Source organism: Saccopteryx leptura, chromosome 1 (genome assembly GCF_036850995.1).
Source record: "Saccopteryx leptura isolate mSacLep1 chromosome 1, mSacLep1_pri_phased_curated, whole genome shotgun sequence".
In the NCBI taxonomy this organism is placed as follows: domain Eukaryota; kingdom Metazoa; phylum Chordata; class Mammalia; order Chiroptera; family Emballonuridae; genus Saccopteryx; species Saccopteryx leptura.
The window spans coordinates 88,461,901-88,480,291 of NC_089503.1; the positions used below are offsets into that span (position 1 = coordinate 88,461,901).

Sequence of the window (18,391 nt, forward strand, 5' to 3'; positions counted from 1 at the left end):
AAGTTATACTACAAGGCCATTTTACTCAAAACAGCTTGCTACTGGCATAAGAACAGACATATAGATCAATGGAACAGAACAGACAACCCAGAAATAAATGCACATCTTTATGGACAATTGATATTTGACAAAGGAGGTAAGAGCATACAATGGAGTAAAGACAGTCTCTTTAACAAATGGTGTTGGGAAAACTGGACAGCTACCTACAAAAAAATGAAATTAGACCACCAACTTACACCATTCACAAAAATAAACTCAAAATGGATAAAGGACTTAAATGTAAATCGTGAAACCATAAGCATCTTAGAAAAAAACTTAGGCAGTAAGCTCACCGACATCTATCGCAGCAATATCTTTGCTGAATTATCTCCACAGGCAAATGAGATAGAAGACAGGATAAACAAATAGGACTATATCAAACTAAAAAGCTTTTGCAAAGCTAAAGATAAAAAGACAAACCACACAATGGGAGAACATATTCAACAATACATCTGATAAGGGATTAATAACCAAAATTTATAAAGAACTTGTAAAACTCAACATCAGGAAGACAAACAATCCAATCAAAAAATGGGCACAATAAAGGAACAGACACTTCTCCAAAGAGGACTTAAAGATGGCCAATAAACAAATGAAAAAATGTTCAACATCACTAATCATTAGAGAAATGCAAATTAAAACCACAATGAGATATCACCTCATACTAGTCAGAATGGCGCTCATTGACAAAACAATACACAATAGGTGCTGGGGAGGATGTGGAGAAAGGGGAACCCTCCTGCACTGCTGGTGGGAATGCAGACTGGTGCAACCACTTTGGAAAACAGTATGGAGATTCCTCAAAAAATTAGAAATGGATCTGCCCTTTGACCCAGCTATCCCACTTATAGGAATATATCCCAAGGACACCATATCACTGACTGAAAAAAAGAAATGACCCCCATGTTTATGGCAGCATTAACAATAGCGAATATCTGAAAACAGCCCAAGTGTCCATCAGTGGACGAGTGGATTAAAAAGCTGTGGTACATATACATATATACAATGGAATACTATGGGGCTATGAAAAAGAAGGAAACATTACCTTTTGCAACAATATGGAGGTACCTGGAAACTATTATGTTGAGTGAAATAAGCCAGGCAGAGAAAGAAAAATATCATATGACCTCACTCATTTGAGGAATCCAAGGAATAATGAGAACTGAGTAACGGAATTGAGACAGAGGAGGGATCAAAGGGACCAGAGGAAAAGAGGACAGAGGGAAAGGGGATGACAGGATGGGATAAACCTGAAGGGAAGGGGGGAGGGCTCTGTAGGGAAGGGGGCAAGGGAGATATTGAGGGGAATAGGGGGAAGGGAGGATGCACTCGGGTTGACCTTAGAATCTATGTAAACACAATTAATTAAATAAAAAAATAAAAAGGTATATTTCCTATCAGATTAAGTTTAAAAATAATATTTTCAAAATAAAAACATACATACATACCTCCAGGTACTGGTAAAATACTGAAAACAGTGGCCATGTCCTCCCAAGTAGAAGAGCTAACATAGATTTAGCAGTATCAATATCAAGGCTTCTCTGATCTTTATCCTAAAATAGAAGTAAAACGGTTTTCCTAAGTGTTGCCTCAAGAGTAAAAAATATGAAAATTATAAAACATGGCTATTCCACTTACCCTTGCAAAATCAAAGGCATATCTGTAGATATTCTTAAATGAAGAAATATCATTCAATTGTGAGCGTAAAAAGTCAAATTTGTTCTGTAACTTTTCTGTGCAATCACACCTTAAATTTAAAAAATCAAACAAATGATGTAATCAAGACAATTAAATAAACCACCTTTAGAAAGTCAGAAGGAATGAAAAGAGCAACTTCAAGTCTTTAATTTGGGTTTAAAATTATCTGATTCAAAATTTAGTATAATAAACTAGTTGCCTTGTATCTACCAATGCAATAAGAAAGGAAAACAGGCCCTGGCGGTTGGCTCAGCAGTAGAGCGTTGGCTCAGCATGTGTAAGTCCTGGGTTCGATTCCTGATCAGGGCACACATGAGAAGTGCCCATCTGCATCTCCACTCTTCCCCTCTCCTTCCTCTCTCTCTTTTCTTCTCCCTCAGCCAAGGCTCCATTGGAGCAAAAGTTGGTCCGGGTGCTGAGGACAGCTCCATAGCCTCTGCCTCAGGCACTAGAATGGCTCCAGCCACAATGGAGCAATGCCCCGGTTGGGTATGCCCCCTGGTGGGTATGCTGGGTGGATCCTGGTGGGGCGCATGCAGGAGTCTGACTGCCTGACCGCTTCTAACTTCGGAAAAATAAAAAAATAAAAAAATAAATAAAAAGGAAAACAAAACAAAACCTAGAAATCAATGAGAAGTTCATTCCAATGACTTTTCTTAAAAAAAAGAAAAAAAATAAGAAACTCCAATACAATTTACAAAGGTCTATTAAAAAGAGACATATTACGATGTTCTTTTACCACATAAAGTTAGCAAAAGGCAGATCAAATGAAATTAATAGGCTTTTGTAACATATTTCACTGGAAAGTTCTTATGCATCAGCTTGGCAAGATATTAGCCATGAGTATTTTAAAAAATTTAAGATACTGCCCTGAGGAAATTAATACATTTTATTAGCGATTCAGTCAAATTCAGATTCCTACATTTTTAGTGAACAAAAAATTGAGGAAAATCAGTGGCAGTACTGACTTCAAATAAGGTATGTATATATATATATGTGTGTGTGTGTGTAAAATGCAAACAAGTTACACATGTTATTTCTAACAATCAAGACATTAAATATAAGAAGTTAAATAAATGAAATGCTCAAAAATCTTTACTGATTTTGCCTCTCACTGGGTTGATATATTCCATGATTCATCAAGGAGCAAGCCAGACAAAGCCTTTCCCAACCAGCCCAATTCTCCTGTCACATCTCCTGCCACGTCTCAATATCCTTACTGTGCTTTAGTTATATTTTACTTACTACTTCCACTCGCCACAACTAAGCTTCAGTACATATTATTCTCTACTTGAAATGCTAGGCCAACATTTTCACTATATATTACTCATCAAAACCTCACTCACATTTTGCCATCTCAGAGATCACCTGACTTTCTTCAATCAAATTAGTTGTGGCATCTACTGTGACCCACAGTTGTTTCATTCAAAATTGAATTTTAGTACCCATCTTGTAGTATAGACATCTAGTATTCTCAGACTTAGAACTAAGACTTTTGCTATTTAAAATCAATAATGTGATGTGAGGTAACATAATTTTATTAAGGTTTAAATATTTTTAATAACTTTCTGATGTTACTGAAACCTTGCATTCCTAGAATAAGTCAAATCTGGTTGTGTTACCAGTTAATACATTGCTAGACTTCTTTTTCACTATGTTCCAAAGTGAGACTGGCTTATAAATTTCATTTTATCACACTCTCCTTATTAGTTTTGATAAACTAGTTTGATAAACTCAGAAAAATAAAATAAATATTTTTAGCCCTGTTTTCTAAACACTGGAATGACATTTCTCCAAACTCAGGTGAAAAACCTCCTGAAGAAAAGACTTTTAACCATTAAATGTGTACTTTTAATGGTTATAGGACCATTCCAATTTTCTATTTCTTTTTCATTTTGGTTATTTATATACTTTTCTGATAATTTCTTTCACACAATTTTACTTAAATGTTGTCAAGTAAAATTATTTATAGCAATTTCTTTTTTTCTTTTTTTGTGCCAGGGACAGAGAGACAGAGAGACAGACAGATAGGGACAGACAGGAAGAGAGAAAGATGAGAAGCATCAATTTTTTGTTGCGGCACCTTAGTTGTTCATTGATCATTATCTCATATGTGCCTTGACGGGGGGGGGGGGGGGGGCTACAGTAACCCCTTGCTCAAGCCAGCAACCTTGGGCTCAACCTGGTGAGACTTACTCAAACCAGATGAGCCCGCACTTAAGCTGGCAACCTCGGGGTTTCGAACCTGGGTCCTCTATGTCCCAGTCTGATGCTTTATCCACTGTGCCACCACCTGGTCAGGCTATTTATAACAATTTCTAATGTGCATTATATTTTTGCCTTTTCTTTGATTTCTAATGTCTGGACATTTTTTTTTTTTTTGACAGAGACAGAGAGACGGAGAAAAGGACAGATAGGGACAGACAGGCAGGAAGGCAGGAAGAGAGATGAGAAGCATCAATTCTTTGTTGTGGCACCTTAGTTTTTCATTGATTGCTTTCTTATATGTGCCTTGATTAGGGGGCTACAGCAGACCAAGTGACCCCTTGCTCAAGCCAGCGACCTTGGGCTCAAGCTAGTCACCATGGGGTCATGTCTATGATCTCCTGCTCAAGCCAGCAACCTATGGTTTCGAACCTGGGTCATCTGTGTCCCAGTCCGACATTCTATCCACTGTGCCACGACCTGGTCAGGCTAGACATCTTTTCATCTCTTTTTGCCTTCTTTATTTAGGTTGATCCTTTTTCCAACTTCTTAAATTACATATTAGCTCATTTGATTTCAGAATATTTTCTCTTCTAAGGCTATACATTTCTCTGTAAGTATTAATTTAGCCAAGTGATTTCAGAGGAGTGGTAAGGATAAAAGTCTTACTAGAATAGGTTTAAGAGAGAATGAGAAGAAAGGAACTGGACAAAATAAGCATAGGCAAATGCTTTCAAATAATTTGGTACTTAAAAGGGAAAGAGAAAGGAGGAACTAGCTAGAGTGGGATTGGGAAGGCGGAAGAGAAAGAGGGAGGAGGGAGTGGTTTTTGTTTTGTTTTTTTAAAAGATACAAAAGTGACTTCAGGTTCCAGAAAGATTAAATAAATGTACTTTTCCCTATCTCTCCTGCTAATTCAACTAAAAGTCATACACATTATATATAAGACAAGGAAAAGAAGACTTGTAATGAACAATACAATAGTGATTCCCTGGGTTTTCTTTCTGCCTCATCTATCCCAGACTTGGAGCTAAAGGAGTCAGCAATCCAGAAATACCTATGGGGCCGACAAACAAACAAATAAAACCCACCAAAAGAGACTGCTTTCCCTCTAGCCAAAAGCAAGCAGCCTTGCACCTAAAAACAAACAAACAAATGACTTTTTTTTTCAGTCAAACACCACACACAAAACTGTGGTTCAACCCCCATCAGTGCCACAAAAGACTGAATGGGGACCTGAATGGTCCACCCTCACCAGTATATAAGGATGCCTCCCTCTCAGCTCCTGTGGTGTCAATGGAAACCTCACAGAGAACATGAACTTCCACCCCCACAAGGTAGCAGGAAGCAGCCAATCCTCCTGTGTTCCTGAGTAGTGTCAAATGAGGACTTATGAAGAGTCCAGCCTTTCACCAGCACTGCAGGAATAAGGCCAACATCCTAGAAGTGTTAGTGAAAACACTGTGGGAAACAAGAAAATATCAGTGGATGCCTACTGGGGACCAGAAACTCTCATGCCTGCCAACAGTAATGAAGACCTCTCTCTTCAGATGTCAGTGGATAAAGAGTAGGAAACTTCAATTTCTACCTGCACCTGAAGTAATGAGGCAGTGGCCCCCAATTATCCTGCCACAGTGGTGTTAGAGAAAGCTAGCTAAAACCAAAGGTTTAAATAAGATCCAGTTTCACTAATATAATACTCAAAATCTCCAGGTTTCAATAAAAACAAAAAAAAAATCACTTGTCATACCAAGAACCAAGATCTTAAAGAGAATGCAAAAAGACAATCAATGGATGCAAACACAGAAATGGCAGAAATGTTTAGCATTATTTAAAACAGATTTTAAAGCAGCTATTACATAAATGCTGCAATGATCAATTGTAAACGCAATAAAACAAATAAAGATATAAAGTCTCGTGAAAGACCCTGACCAATGGTGGTGCAGTAGACAGAGCATCGACTTGGGACACTGGTCTCTGGTTTGAAACCTGAAGGTTGCCAGCTTGATCACATGGTCACTGGCTTGAGCAAGGGGTCATTGGCTTAGCTTTAGCTTCATGGTCAAAGCAAATATGAGAAGCAATCAATGAACAACTAAAGTGAAGCAACTATGAGTTGATGCTTCTCATCCTCTACTCTCTCTCCCTCTCTCTCTCTTAAATCAAAAAGAAAAAAATAGTCTCAGGAAAGAAATAAAAGTCTAGGGAAAAAGATATAACATGTAAAAAAGAACCAAATGGTAATACTTCAATTATAAAATACGGAACAGACTTAAGCACTTTACATTAAATATAAGTAGCTTAAATAATACAATTAAAAGACAGAGATAGACAGCATACATCAAAAAGAACTCAACTAGCCCTGGCCTGTTGGCTCAGCAGTAGAACGTCAGCCCAGCGTGTGGAAATCCCAGATTTGCTTCCTGGTCAGGGCACATAGGAGAAGCTCCATTCTGTTTCTCCATTCTTCCCCTTTTCTTTTCTCTCTGTCTCTCTCTTCCCCTCCTGTAGTTAAGGCTCCATGGGAGCCAAGTTGGCCCAGGCACTGAGGATGGCTCCATGGCCTCTGCCTCAGGTGCTAGAATGGCCCTGGTTGCAGCAGAGCAACTCCCCAGATGGGCAGAGCATTGCCCCCTGGTAGGCGTGCCAGATGGATCCCAGTCGGGTGCATGCAGGTGTCTGTCTCTCTGCTTTCCCGCTTCTCACTTCAGAAAAATACAAAAAAAAAAAAAAAAAAAGGACTCAACTATATATTAGCTAGAAAAAAGAAAACGACTTCAAATATAACAGTATAGGCAGACTGAAAGTAAAAGGATGGAAAATTAGACCTGTGGTGGTGCAGTGGATGAAGAATAGAAAATTATACATTGTGGAAATATCAATCAAGAGAAAGGAGTAGTGACTATATTAGTATCAGCTAATGTCGAGTTCAGAGCAAAAAGTTACCAGAACAAAGAGGAACAGTACATAATGATAAAAAAGTCAATCCTTGCCCTGGCCGGTTGGCTCAGTGGTAGAGCGTCGGCCTGGCGTGCAGAAGTGCCGGGTTCGATTCCAGGCCAGGGCACACAGGAGAAGCGCCCATCTGCTTCTCCACCCCTCCCCCTCTCCTTCCTCTCTGTCTCTCTCTTCCCCTCCCGCAGCAGAGGCTCCATTGGAGCAAAGATGGCCCAGGCGCTGGGGATAGCTACTTGGCCTCTGCCCCAGGCGCTAGAGTGGCTCTGGTCGCGACAGAGCGATGCCCCGAGGGGCAGAGCATCGCCCCCTGGTGGGCGTGCCGGGTGGATCCCGGTCAGGCGCATGCGGGAGTCTGTCTGACTGTCTATCCCCGTTTTCCAGCTTCAGAAATATACAAAAAAAAAAAAAAAAAAAAAGTCAATCCTTCAGTAAGACATAACAATCCTAAATGTATATGTACCAAACAAGAATTGCAAAATATGTGAAACAAAAACTTCTGTAATTGAAAAGAAAAATAAACAATTCCACAATTATAGCTAGAGATTTTAACATCTCTCTCTCAGCAATTAACAAAACTAGACCACACATCAACAAATGTATAGAATTGCTGATCATCAACCCACATTATCCTATTGACAAAAAAACACTTCACTCAATGCCAATAAAATACTCTTTTCAAGTGCCCCTAAATATAAGCCAAGACAGACCATAGATTGAGCCATAAAACAAATATCAACAGATATGAAAGAATTGAAATCCACACAGAGTATGTCTTCTGACAACAATAAAACCAAACTGGAAATAACAGGAACAGCAAAATCTCCAAATATTTAGAAAATAAACAGCAAAGTTCTAAATAATTCAAAAATGAGAGCATGTCTCAGTGAAAGTCAAAAAATATGTTAAACTGAGCGAAAGTGAAAACACAACATATCAAATTTTGTGAGACATAAACGTGTGGGTGTCCTGGGTTCGATTCCTGATCAGGGAACACAGGAAAAGCGACCATTTGCTTCTTCACCCCTCCCCCTTACATCATATTTCTTTCTCTCTCTTCCCCGCCGCAGCCACAGCTCAAATGGTTCGAGCACATAGGCCCTGGGTGCTGAAGATGGCTCTGTGTAGACTCCGTCTCAGGTGCTAAAAATTGCTCAGTTACAAGTATGGCCCCAGATAGGGGTTGCCAGTCGAGGCACATGCAGGAGTCTATCTATCTCCTCTCCTCTCACTTGGAAAAGAAAAATAAATACATAATCAAAGCTCCCAACTTTAGAATCTAAAAAAGAAGAACAAAATAAACCTAAAGTAAGCAGGAGAAAGTAAATAATTAAGAACAGAAATTAATGAAATTGAGAACAGAAAAATAAGAGAGAAAAATCAATGAAACAAAGAATTGATATTTTTGAAAAGATCAATATAACAACTAAAAAGAGAAGACAAAAATTACCAACAGGAATAAAACAAAGAATATCATTATAGAGTTGCAGATATTAGAAGAATATAAATTTGACAGATGAAATGGACCAATTGCTTAAAAGAAACAACACTATCACAACATACACAATATGAAATAATTTGAATAGCCTTATAATTAAAGAATATAATTCAAAATTTCAAACCTTCTAAGAAAGAAATCTAATCTTCAGAAGATTTCACTAGAGAATTCTACCAATCATTGAAATCCAATTCTAAACTATCTCTTTCAGTAAAAAATAAAAAGGAAAAACTCTAATTCATTTTATAAAGCCAGTATTACCCTGACACCAAAACCAGACAGACAATATTAAAATAAAAAAACGGAATCCTGACCAGGTGGTGGCACAATGCATGGAGCATCGGACTGGGACATGAGTGACCCAGGTTCGAAATCCTGAGGTCACTGGTTTGAGCACGGGCTTATCTGGCTTGAGCAAGCCTCACCAGTTTGAGCTCAAGGTCGCTGGCTTGAGCAAAGGGTTAGTCTGCTGAAGCCTCTCTGTCGGGTCACATATGAGAAAGCAATCAATGAACAACTAAGGTGCTGCAATGAAGAACTGATGCTTATCTCTCTCCCTTCCGGTCTGTCTGTCCCTCACTCCATCTCTATCTCTGTTACAAAAAAAAAAAGGAAGAAAGAAATCATCATAAAAATACAAAAAACTGTGTAACTATGTATGGTGATAGATTTTAACTAGACGCACTGTGGTAACCATTTTGTAATATATTATATATATAAATATTGAATCATTATGGTCTGTCTATACCCGAAACTAACATTATAATATATCAATTATATATAAATAAGTAAATAGGAAAAAGAAAAAGGAAATGACGACCAATAGCCCTTATGTAACCTTAACAAAATGTCAGCAAATGGAATTCAGCTATACAGAAATAATTATACACCATGAAAAAGTGGAATTTTTTTCCAGGCATGCAAGACTGAGTTAATGTAAAAAAAAAAAAAAAACAATTAAAATAAAATGTTAACATTCATTCATGTTAAAACACAGAATAAGAGAAATATAACTCCCTCGGCTTGATAAGGAGCATCTAAAACCAACCTATACCTAACGTAATTAATGGTGAAAGACTCCCTCTAAGATGAGAAGCTGGAAAGGATATTCACTCTCATAACATTATTCAACAAAGTAGTAGACATTCTAGTCAATCCAATATGTAAAGGAAAGGCAATAAAAGATATATAGACAAAAAATAAATAAGTAAACTGTCCCTATTTTATGTCAGTACCATATGGCATGATTATTCAGAAAATCTAATACACACACACACACTTTAGAAAAAGTGAATTCAGCAAGATCAGAGGATACAAGACAAACAAAAATCAATTATATTTCTATATATTAGTAATGAACATGAGAATGCTGAAATTAAAAACATACTACTACTTACAATGGCTCAAAATACAAATATTTAGATGTAATTTTAAGAAAACAAGTACAAGACTTGAATGCTCTAAACTACACAAGAATGATAAAAGAAATCAAACACCTAAAAAAATGGAAACATATCTATCTTCTATGTCGGGAACCTATGGCTTGTGAGCCAGATGTGTCTCTTTTGATGGCTGCATCTGGCTTGCAGACAAATCTTTAATAAAAAAAATAATAACGTTAAAAATATAAAACATTCTCATGTATTACAATCCATTCATTTCCTACCACTCCTGCTCATGGTTGCGCATGGCTTGAGTCAATCACAGCTGTCCTCCGGGACAACACCAAATTTTTATTGGATAATGTGTAATGTACACGGGTCATTGTATGGCTCTCATGGAATTACATTTTAAAATATGTGGTGTTCATGGCTCTCTCAGCCAAAAAGGTTCCCGACCCGTTCTATGTATTAAAAAGCTCAAACAGGCCCTGGCCGGTTGGCTCAGTGGTAGAGCTTCGGCCTGGCATGCAGAAGTCCAGGGTTCAATTCCCGGCCAGGGCACACAGGAGAAGCGCCCATTTGCTTCTCCACCCCCCCCTTCCTCTCTGTCTCTCTCTTCCCCTCCCGCAGCCGAGTCTCCATTGGAGCAAAGATGGCCTGGGCACTGGGGATGGCTACTTGGCCTCTGCCCCAGGCGCTAGAGTGGCTCTGGTTGCAACAGAGCGACGCCCCGGAGGGGCAGAGCATCGCTCCCTGGTGGGCAGAGCATCAGCCCCTGGTGGGCGTGCTGGGTGGATCCCAGTCGGGCGCATGCAGGAGTCTGTCTGACTGTCTATCCCAGTTTCCAGCTTCAGAAAAATACAAAAAAAAAAAAAAAAAAAAAAAAAAAAAGCTCAAACAGTAAAAGATGTCAATTCTCCTCAAATTCATATGCAGTGTAAGCAAAATCTCAGTGTTGTTTTGTTTTTTTTTTTGGTAGCTACAAAGGAGCTGGAATAAATATAAACATTTTAAATGAAGATGAATCAGTATAACTGATTTCAAGACTTGGTATTCACAATAATATACAATTGGGAGAAGACAGTCTCCTCAATAAATTTTGGGAAAACTGAACAGATACATGCAAAAAATAAAATGAAGCTGAACCACTTTCTTACATCATATATAAAATAAAATCAAAATTGATGAAAGATTTCAATGTAAGACCTGAAAAGCCATAAACTCCTAAACCGTGGGCAGTTAACTCTTTGACCTCTATCTTAGCAATATTTTGGTAGATGTATCTCAGGCAAGGGCAACAAAAACAAAATAAACAAATGAGACTACATCTAATTAAACAGTTTCTTCACAGCAAAGACTATCAATAAAACAGATAACCTACTGAATGGGAGCAGATATTCACAAATGAGGTATCAGAGAAGGGTTCATAGCCAAAATATATACAAAATTCAACTCCATATTAAAAAAAAAAAAAACCCAAATAAAATAGACATTTTTCCAAAGACATACCAGTAGCCAACAGCCATTATGAAAAGATGTTCACCATGAATTATCAAGAAAATGCAAATCAGAACCACAAGCTACCACCTCACACCTACAAAATGGCTGTTATCAATGGCCAAGATATGAAACAACCTTAGTGTCTTTTGCTAGATGACTGGACAAAGAAAATGTTAAACATACATAATATAATGGAATACTACTCAGCCTGAGGAAGAGATGAAATACTGCCATTTGTGACAACACGGATGGATCTTGAGAACACCTATGCCAAGTGAAATGAGTCAATAGTGAAGACAGAAACTGTATGACTTCACTTATATGTGGAATCTAAATTCAAAACAAATGAACAAAACAGAAAGAGACTTGTGGATACAGAGTCAGAGTCTTCTTTCTGATGGTTGTCAAAAGAAGATCGGATAGAGAGATGGCTAAAAGGGTGAAGGAGAATAAGAGGCACAAAAGTTCAGTTACAAATAAAAAAGTAATGAGGATGTAATGCAAATAGGGAATATATAAAAATGTTTAATCACTCTGTTGTACACCTGAAACTAATATTGTATGGTAAATTGCACTTTAATAATAACAAAAAAGATTTAGTATATAGCTAGAGCAAAGCAAAGCAGACTGTGTGGTGTTGACAGAAGGTTAAGGCAAAGATTAACAGAACGGCATTAACAGAGGGCCCAGAAACAAGTCCACAGAAATATGCCCAGTTGATTTTTTGATAAAGGTGCAAAGACAATTCAGTGGGGAAAGCACTTTTTCCACAAATGGTATTAGAGCAAGTGGACATCCATAAACAAAAAATAAAGCAAAACCTAAATCTCATACCTTTCAAAAAAATATTAACTCAAAATGCATCACTAATTTAAATGTAAAATATAAAAATATAAGATCCTAGAGAAAAATACAAGAAAAAATTCTCAAGCTCTAGGACTAGGCAATAAATAAATAAATCTTAGACCTGACTAAAAACCAAAAACACAACCCATAAAATAAACAACTGATAAAATGGACTTCACCAAAATTAAGACCTCTTGCTTTACAAACATCATTGTAAGAAGATCAAAACACAAACTAGAGAGAAAGAATTATTTGCAAGCCACATATTCAACTAAGGATTTATATCTTGAATACAGTTTCAAAACTCATCAGTAAAATAATTTATCCAGTTTCTTAGCCTCTTCCCTATTTTCCTCAGATAATGTAGGTCCTCTACATCTATATCCTTTGTAAACTCATCCATTGAGTTTTAAATGTTTTATATTTTTCACTTCTAAAAATTTAATTATTTGATTCTAATCATCTGAGACCATTCTTCTTTTTGCTTTAAACACATTAAATGTAGTTATTTTATCCTGATATTGTGATAATTCAAAATACCCGTCTTAAGGTGTCTAACCCTGGCCAGATAGTTCAGTTGGTTAGAGCATCGTCCTGATATGACCAAGTTTCAGGTTTGATCCTGGATCAGGGCACATAAAAGAAACAACCAATGACAGCATGAACAGGTGGAACAACAAGTCTCTCTCCCTTCGACCCCCAATATGTTTGGTGATTTTTTTTGCTGATTGTTAATTGTTAAGTAATGATCACTGAAGCTTTTTCTGCAGAAATTGAGGCTTGTATAAAATACATTCTTATACAGAACTGCTTCCATTACACATATGGGAGTGCCACTTAGCCAAGACAATTCTAAAATACATCTTTACTTGTGTTTTACAAATAATGAATCTCATCTCTATATCTGTGAGACAAAGAGTTTTTGACTAGTAATTCTCTCAATGAAAGCCCTTAACCTCCAACTGTATGCTGAACCAAGCCAAAGCAAGCAAGTCTCCATCAATTGGGTAGGTTTGGCATCAATGACCTAATGTGGAAATTTTTAATATGATCCCAACCCAACTCAGGATGTGCCATTTGTCTCCTGTTCTCAATACTCATGACAGGTTAAAAACCAGACCCTGATTAGGAATAGGTAGTACTCTCAGGGAAAATGCCATTTCCACAGAACTTTATAGAATCACCATCTCTTGTCATCTCTGGTCTGGCTATTTTCCTTCATTTATAGTCAAACCCAAGTATGTTTTTTAAAGATGTTTTACATTTTATCTAATATTTAAGTGTTTTACATGATAAATGGTTTCTTTGCACATTTTGGCTGTCGTACTGCCAGAAATGAAATCAAAATTTGGATAACCTTTGTGTGGGACCTAGTTCCTTACATATAATGAACAAATAATAGGTTTTTGCAAAAACAAGACAATATTTCTATTATTAAAATGTATTATTATTTCAATAAGTGGCTTCTACTAGTGTAAAAAATCTTCATTAAGGGAAAAATAAGCTTTAATGAAAGCCGGAAACACAGTTAACTTCTACCAGAAAGATATGCAAACTGAACAAATTCTCAGATTACATGCTACTATAATGCTTTTTGAAAATTTGCACATGATGTCTTCTAGGTTTCCAGAGTTATCAGTTGAGAACGCATGGAGGATATTACATTTTAAGCAACTTGTTATAAGTGCTACCTTCCCTATCATAATCCATCTCAAGTAGTTTTCTAAATCATTTTCTAAATCTTTGTAGCTTCTTGACACAGTGCTTTTCACATTTTTAAGGTAATGTGAGTCACACTGTCATACAAAATCCCAAGCATAATCGTACTAGACTTGAAATTCAAGTAGGCAAAAGAGATAAAAGATGCTTCCCTATGTTTAGAAGTTTTTCCTCTCACTACCAAGAGTTTGAAAATCATTCTCCTAGCACAACACAGGGCCCAACATAGAGAAGCATTCAAAAAAGTATTTGTAAAATTCCTATCTAGGGAAAGGTTAGTGAATAATTGCAGTTCACACAAAATTATACAGTGCATAAATAGAAGCTGACAAGTCACTAAGAGATAAGAATTAAGAAATTACAATCTTTCCCAAATATTATATATTCCATAGGTATACAAGGAAACAGTATTACTTAAGTTGTGATCTCAACAGGCTTAAGGCAGAGATAAAGTGAAGAACAAGTTTCAAGTTTCAAGTCAAAGAGCCAGTGGTAAAAACTCCAACTCTCCATTTGCAGCCATGTGGCTTTTTCTGTCTCAGTTTTCTCAATTTAATTTTAAAACAATAACATTAACAGACAATCCATAACATTAAATGAGCATATATGTATTAAGTGCTTAGCACAGTTCTTAGCATGATATGCTTCTTTTGCGGCAAATAACTTAAAAATCACCTACACATGGGAGCTCTCTCCAAAATATTTTAATATTTTATTTTGTGACAGAGACAGAGAGAGGGACAGATAGGAACAGACAGGCAGGAAGGGAGAGAGATGAGAAGCATCAATTCTTTGTTGCAGCACCTTAGTTCTTCGTTGATTGCTTTCTCATATGTGCCTTGACCAGGGGGCTACAGCAAAGTGAGTAACCCCTTGCTCAAGCCAGTGACCTTTTGCTCAAGCCAGTGACCTTGGTCTTAAAGCCAGCAACCTTTGGGGTCATGTTTATGATCCCACGCTCAAGCCAGCAACCTTGTGCTCAATCAAGCTGGTGAGCCCGCGCTCAAGCCGGCAACCTCGGGGTTTCGAACCGGGTCTTCTGCATTCCAGTCTGATGCTCCATCCACTGTACCACTGCTTGGTCAGGCTCTCGAAACTATTTTATATCATTCCTAATGGTTTATCAAAATATTGAACAGAGAAAGAATCTAAAAGAATAACTGACAAATAATATTTTCTACTTTAAAAGTGAAAAAAATAAGGGCACAAACTTCCACATCTGTTACCAATACCACAAGACACTGTAAAAAGACCTAGCAAAACCAGTAAACATGGCCAAGCAGTCACTAACACAATTCTTATATTTAATCTAGCCCAAAATAGACTCAGAGGAGTTATTGTCAATACCTCATAACTTGGAAAGTTTAGAAAAAATATTTCTCCTGAACTAAAAAGAAATAATGCATACTTAACTATTATGTAATGGAAAGCAAGGGGTAGATTTTTCTGAATGACAAAAAAGCACACAAATTCTAAGGAACACTGGCACAATATGGTACCACTCTCCAAGGCTACTGTAGTTAGAAATGGGTTTAAACTTCAATATTAGGACTTATTATCAGAGCTCTACTAAAGTTTTCTAAGGCTTAAAATTAATTAATTTGAAATAACTGGTAACTACATTTAGATAATTTAGGGACCATCAAATAATTATGCCTAGGTTAAATAAAAATTCTAAAAATATTAAGAAATTTATAAAGGGAATCAAGTATTACATTGTATGACTATTACATAAAACCAAATGTGCTAGACAATTAGAAATTTTAAAATTTACAGTTATACAGATTTTTTTGTCTCTCTACGTTTAAACTACTGCCAAGTTTGTTTTTTTACAAATTTCAGGGAATAATAAGACTCAGCCAATTGAGAAAAGGTACTTTGTATAGTTGACCCTGAACAATATGGTTTCAACTGTGCCAATCCACTTATATGCAGACATTTTTTAAAATAAATATGTTGGAAAATTCTTTGGAGATTTCCTTACTACCATGAAGCAATTGTACAGCTTATACTAGGGTATCATCATAAGGCAATTACATCACTGCTTCTGCATTATCAATGCATAAATTGTTATACCTATAAATAAATATGAAAATTTTTCACATTATCTTTTCATTTTTGATGTCTAATATAAGTAATATGCACAGTCAAAAGTAACTATTAGTAAATTTTGGGGGAAGTCAAAGTTATATATATTTTTGACTGCAGCCCTGGACAGTGGCTTAGTGGATAGAGCGTCAGCCTGGTGTATGGATGCCTGGGGTTTGAGTCCTGGTCAGGGCACACAAGAGAAGTGACCATCTGCTTTTCTCCCCCTCCCTCTTACCCTTTTCTCTCTCCTCGCCTCCGGCAGCCAGTGGCTTGATTGGTTCTAGCATGGCTGCGGGCACTAAGGATAGCTCTGTTGAAGCACATCAGCCTGTCACTGAAAATAGCTCAGTACTTGAGTATCAGCCCCAGATGGGGTTGCCAGATGGATAACGGTCGGGGCACATGTGGAAGTCTGCCTATCTCCCCTCCTCTCATCTAAAAAAAAAATTTTTTTGACTGTATGGAGGTAGATGTCCCGAACTCTCATATCAACTCTACTTCACACAGCAATCTATTATAGATCATGAAGGAAAATCAACTACACTACTCACAAAAAATAGGGGGTCAGGGAATGCGCAGATACTCCAGTACTTTCAGCCTTCTGTATGGTGCATTTTCACCAATGAAATAAAAGTTGGTTTTGCATCTCATTTGCATAATCAAACAACTTTCTTTGACTTGTCATTTGCTTTTCTGATGTTCTTAATAAAAAAAAATGCTTCTTTTTATCACTTCATATTCATTTTGAAAAATACTCTAATTTTTGTGAGCAGCATAGTTTCGCAGTCAAGTATGCTTGCCTAATTTGAGCAGGTTCAAGGCTATCCAACAAAGAGTTTCAGGCAGATAGACAAGAAATAATGAATTAAACAGAAACCTCTAATTCAATTTTAAGCGCTATATATTTGCTTTTATTTTGTATAGCTTGTGAACTGCCTATAGATATGCTAATAAAAAATATGTTCATGAGTTATTTAATTTTTATCCTTGGGCCCAAAGCTGTATGCTGCTAATTATTCAAGAGTAAATATTAGAAATGCTTTATGTTTATACATTTCTGATATACAAAGACAAAATATATCAAGTTACGCAAAAACATAAGTTAAAAACTTTTTGTCTTAAAAATATACAAACAACTGTTAGCTGGAATAGTAAAAAAAGCAATATACAAAAAATGCAGTAAAAGCAGTTAATTATTTATTTATTTTAGCTAAAGAGGGAGAGACAGTGAGTGAGACTGACAGGAAGGGAGAGAGATGAGAAACATCATCTTTCTGTTGCATTCCTTTCAGTTCACTGATTGCTTCTCATATGTGCCTTGATGGGGGAGAAGAGTGGGGAGCTCCAGCTGAGCCAGTGACCCCTTGTTCAAGCCAGCGACCATGGGGTCATGTTTATGATCTCATGCTCAAGCTGTTGAGCCTACACTCAAGCCAGCGACCTCGGGGTTTCAAACATGGGTCCTAAGTGTCCCAAGTCGATGCTCTATCCACTGCGCCACCACTGGTCAGGCAAAAAAAGTAGTTACAATGCTAAATAAAAATGTCTTATATTGAATATAAGACATGTTACCACTGATATATATTTCAATAAAACAGACCAAACTATGTGAAAACTAGTTATATTCTTTGCCTAATCTTTTGTATCCATATTTTATATTTCTCTAAAAAGCTAATTAAAGGTTGGAAATAAACCAAAGAATTTCAGAATCAATATTAACGACACCTGGATAAATGACAGAACTCAGTATTGGTTGTAAATACTATGATTTAAATAGTTAATAATGAATGACCTATTTTAGAAAGAACGCCAACACATATACAAAAGAATATACAAATCAAAGTACAGTATGGTAGACTGGTAATCAGGAAATTTAAATTCTAGGTTCTAGCCCTGCCACAAAGGAGCTATGCAAATTTTAGCAAATATGTTCTTTTTTCTTAAGTGAGAGGAGGGGAGACAGAGAGACTCCCGTATGCACCCTGACTGGGATCCACCCGGCAACTCCCATCTGGACTGATGCTCGAATAAACTGAGCTGTCCTCAGCGCCTAAGGCTGACACTTGGACCAACCAAGCTATCCTCAGCACTCAGGACCCATGCTCAAACCAGTCGAGCTACTGGCTGTGACAGAGGAAGAGAAAGAGAAGGGGGAGAGAGAGGGAAAGAGAAGCAGATGGTCACATCTCATGTGCGCCCTGAATGGGGATCGAACCCGGGAGGTCTGCACACCAGGCTGACACTCTATCCACTGAGCCAACTTTTCAGGGCCCAAATATGTCCTTTACCTCTCTGAGACTCAGAACCTTTATCTCACCTATACATAATAGAAGTCAGATGGCTGACTTTATGCTCTAATCTAGAAATTATGATTTGGTTCACATGAGCAAGGTTTTTACCTAATTATAATCTAGATATTAATGCTGGTTAAATAGGAATTATAGAGCATTATACACTG

General features: G+C 37.2%; 1 protein-coding gene across 2 annotated transcripts in view; it reads right to left on the reverse strand.

The window, feature by feature from the left end:
* DCUN1D5 (defective in cullin neddylation 1 domain containing 5) overlaps positions 1-18,391 on the reverse strand; it is a 37,173-nt gene that overhangs the window by 8,318 nt on the left and 10,464 nt on the right. For both annotated transcript variants that reach the window (XM_066371518.1, XM_066371528.1), the window contains exons 5-6: positions 1,678-1,786; positions 1,488-1,592 (exon numbers count right to left, since the gene is read on the reverse strand). In XM_066371518.1, coding sequence (XP_066227615.1) covers positions 1,488-1,592; positions 1,678-1,786 — 214 coding nt within the window. The remainder of the gene's footprint in view (positions 1-1,487; positions 1,593-1,677; positions 1,787-18,391) is intronic.